The 4,407-nt window shown below is 31.2% G+C and overlaps 1 protein-coding gene across 1 annotated transcript; it reads right to left on the bottom strand.

The window, feature by feature from the left end:
- Positions 1–2,447: 2,447 nt before the first annotated feature.
- Positions 2,448–3,155, bottom strand: LOC123274763. Its single transcript, XM_044742488.1, has one exon. It carries the CDS (start codon positions 3,153–3,155, stop codon positions 2,448–2,450), a length of 708 nt encoding a protein of 235 aa, XP_044598423.1.
- Between the last annotated feature and the right edge of the window lie 1,252 nt (positions 3,156–4,407).

Genomic DNA, 4,407 nt, shown 5'->3' with positions numbered 1-4,407 from the left:
CGTAGCCGCCATGTTGAAACGGCGGTAATTCAAAAAATTCGTACTGTTTTCATCAACAATGGCTGGGCAAGGAATAATATCTCCACAAAGAAATGAATTGTTGGAAAAAACCATCGACGGTGCTTCACTTATTTATGATTCAGTTGAAGCTCATAATTGTGAACAATTAGAAAAGGTGGCTAAAATGTCATGGGCGTCCGCAAAAAGGGAAAAAAGTGAGCTGATCGAGAGGTTAGACATTGACATTTGTTGACTATCTAAAAATTATAAAAAGAAATTAATATTTACAATTTTATTCTTATTAATAATGTCAATTCATTTGTAATAATTGTAAAATATATTTTAGTTAACATAGAGTAATACTTGCGGAAGTAATTAATAAATTAAGTCATTAATATTTTGAGGCTATACATGACATTATTAATTAGACAAATGTAAATGTAAATTGTTTAGTAATTTTTATCAGAAACAAAATGTTTAATGCGACATAATAAATAAATAAATAATATATAAAAATTTACAGAGTTAAAAATGCAATTAGGAATAATGTACCAGTGGACCCAACAGTTGACAAAGGAAAATGGCTAAATATTCATAAATACACTTAATCAAAGTCCAAATGTAGTAGCAGAGTCCTAAAATAAATTATCCTAACATTTTGCAACCATTTCCTTCTGACAAAGTACCCAAGAACTTCACCTACGGATCTATGTACCATTATCTAGTGACATCATGCATCGATGATGATTATGATGACAGTGATATTGAAAATTGCAGGCAGTAATAATCAAAGTTCAAAAGTTGATTACAGTACGTCAAAACCGTTGAAACGAGGAAAATTGTATGTAGAAAGCGGCCACGTCTTTGAAATTCTTGAAGGCGTAACACCTGATCAAATGTTTTGCATGAAATGCAAAATTCAAGCTTCGTATAAGGCTAAAGAAATTCATCAAGTGTCAGTTATGATCAATCCGTCAACTGCTCGAATAATTCATGGTACATGTGATTGCAAAACTTCTAGTATGGGCCGTTGTTCTCATGTAGCTGCTCTACTATATGTTTTATTGAATTATTTGGATGATTGTGACGAAGATAATGTTCCTTGTACAAGTAAAGTATGTAGCTGGAATCAAGGTAGAAAGAGAAAAGAACCTCACAAAGCAGATGAGCAGCAGTATACAAATAAAAATGACATGAGTAAACGCAGGTCATATGATCCTGGTCGAAGTTTAACAAGACCAATAGACAAACGAAAAATAAATAATTTATTATCAGATTTACAATTAATAAATGCAAGTCGAAAAAGCTCCTTCAATGTGGCAATTAATACTACAGCCGCAATACGAGGATTATGTGTTAGAAAAACTGAGAAAAAGCCATTTAAAGACATTAGTTTATCGTCTAACGACTAATGTGTGCAATAATAGAACTGGGCCTATAGATATAACTTTAGGAGCTCAAAGTAATGATGATAAATGGTGGCAATACCGCAAAATATTGATAACAGCTTCTAAAATTAAACTATTTAAGACCAGATAAAACGGATGACCAAATTTTTGCTCTAGTCAAATCTCAATTGTGGGCTGAACAAAATATTACGAATGAAGCAATGCATTATCGTCGAGTGAATAAAGACATTGCGCGTCAAAACTATAAAGACTTTACTTCTAAAAAATTTTCTTACGAAGTAAAGAGTAGTGGCTTGTGGGTGAATTCCAAGTATCCAGGATTAGGCGCATCGCCTGATGGCTTAATTTCGGATCCATTGAAAAATACAACCGGAGTCTTAGAAATAACGTGCCCAAAAATTTTGGAAAAGTATAATCCGACTGATTTACATTTTCTTACACCTCAACAGCGTAATTCATTTTGTTGTACTCTCTTAAGTCAAACTTCTATGAAGTTAAAACGAAGTCACCCATATTACTACCAAATACAAACTCAAATGGCAATAACTGAGAGATTGTGGTGTGACTTTGTTATTTGGACTCCAAAGGGCTTCCATGTTGAGAAGATCTATTATGATGGCAATTTCATTGAACCTGTACTGAAGCATGTTAGTGCGTTTCATGAAAATATTTTGGCTCCGGAGTATTTTGAAATGAGAATCCCCCGTCGTTTAATACCCTTTGACCTATCTAAGTGAAATGTATTTCATGAACAATTTTCAAATCTACTATTTGTAACATGTTTTATTTTTTTTATATATTTCTTAATTTATCACAAAAAGTATTCATAACAAAAAAAATTTTATTAATATATCTTTACAATTAAAAAAAAAATTACAAAAGTAAACGTATATACAAATGTGATGTTTTACAAAAAATAGATAAATATTAATAGTATATTGTAACATTACAAATGTTATTTGTTTGAAAATTTTAATATATATTACAATTATTTTGACTTTCAGTTTTTGTATTTCCTACAACACACTAGTCTTAATTTCATTCGTCGAAAACTATAGGTGTTTGAAAGTTGACCAAGCATGCACAGACAAATATAATTTGTGACATGATAGTACGCATATTTAAAGGTAAAACTGAGGAAAGAAGTCTGAATTTTTTTATGCGCCCAATAACATGTTCAACATATATTCGTTGTTTTGCTATTTTCTTCGTCAAAATCTCCTCTTGAGCAGTTAAACGGTCTCTTCCATTCAAAAATGGAGGAATATTCAAATGTGCTTGCTTAGCTTCAACTACATCATGAACCGTAAAACCTCGATCTGCTAGTACTACATCTCCAGGTTGCAATAAGTCTGCTATTTTTGATCTTTTAAATATTTCTGGATCCGATATTGAACCCTCAAATGCATCAGATATAAAACTAATATATCCATTTGGAGTACATCCGATCAACACTTTAAATGTGGTATGAGCTTTATAACTTGAATATAAATTACCTTGGTGTTCAAAGTTTGACGGTGATTGACAAAAAAATTCAGCGCAATCTACAATAACTCTTATGTTTTTTATAGACCGAAATGTTTTAGGCAATGTTTCGGCGATTGTTTTCCTAGATGAAAACATTAATGGCTTCAATTGAGTGGTAAATTCATTGTACAAAAAATAAATCCAAGTTGTACATATTTTTGAAACAAACCCCGTAGAAATATCGAACTTGTAAGCTAAATATTCTGTTAAATATCCCATTCGCAATCTTAATAATACCAAAATCAACTGCTGCAATTAGTTAATTTGTATTTACTATTATTTTCGGAATTTTCATGCTTTGACTCTCGACTACCCCAATACTCTAAGTTTTCGCAAGCTGGGCTCAAAATCTATGTAAAGCTTGGATTTGCTCAAAATGCAGACTTGTATAAAATATGCATCTTTTTCATCACTGCGAATAGAATTAATAAATGTTTCCATGGCTGAAATTTTTTGTAACTTAACCTGAATAATTTTATTACGCATCTTTATCGAAACTGTCTGAATTTCTATTGCTCTTGTATGCTTCCTAGTTCCTTCACGGGTTTGTATCTCCAAGGGTCATACTCATGCTCTGACGTTTGATCTGGTGATATTTGTTCAACAAAACAAGTATTATCATCAATTACGTTGTGAACCTCTCCATGAGACACTGATGTCTATAAGAAAAAAAAAATTTTTCGATTAAAAATAAAACATCTTTATAATTTTTTATTATTCACACTGTACCTGTGCATCTGGTGAGAATATAATCTATTTTTCTATATTCTGATCCATCTGCATTTTCCATATCAACTCTGTTGTATTTTTCAGATAAGCTGGTTCTTGCTTTGAGCACCTATAAACAGGTTTGAGGTTATAACTCTGAAAATTATATTTCTGTATAATTTCTTTTATACCTTACCTTATTGATTGATTTATCAATATTTTGAAATTCTTCGATAGCTTAAAGGATCAGGGTTTTGTTCAGTTGGACCACTTTCTCCAAGAAAATGTAGTGAGCAAATATAAGTATCCTTGGTAACATCATCAATAGATCTAAAACCTCGGTCACTTCTGCCACATTTTTTCACCCATAACTCACATTTCGCACATTTTACACATGCTTTAATATGTAATTTGCTTGATGATTTGATTATTTTTTCCGATATTCAAGACAAGGCTTTGGAAAATTTATAAAATAGAATCTATTGGTTTTGAATGATTTGTATCGTGTATCACTTTTACATACTCCATAACAACACCGTTTTTGTTGTTCCTTTTCGTACAGACAACATAATTATAATGTAGTACAAAAATGTTTTCCGATTATTTTGACTTACTACTTATTTTTTTCACTTTTTATAATTAATCAACTTTTGATTTATATTTTAATTTTTGATACACGGACATCAGGACACTTTAGCATGGTTGTTTACAAATAACAGTACGAAAAAGATGGCTGATACTGACGCATGCGCACAAAAAATTT

Source organism: Cotesia glomerata, unplaced genomic scaffold, assembly GCF_020080835.1.
Source record: "Cotesia glomerata isolate CgM1 unplaced genomic scaffold, MPM_Cglom_v2.3 scaffold_712, whole genome shotgun sequence".
NCBI classification, from domain to species: domain Eukaryota; kingdom Metazoa; phylum Arthropoda; class Insecta; order Hymenoptera; family Braconidae; genus Cotesia; species Cotesia glomerata.
The sequence above is the reverse complement of the archived record's forward strand: the minus strand, read 5'-3'. Positions and strand labels throughout refer to the sequence as shown.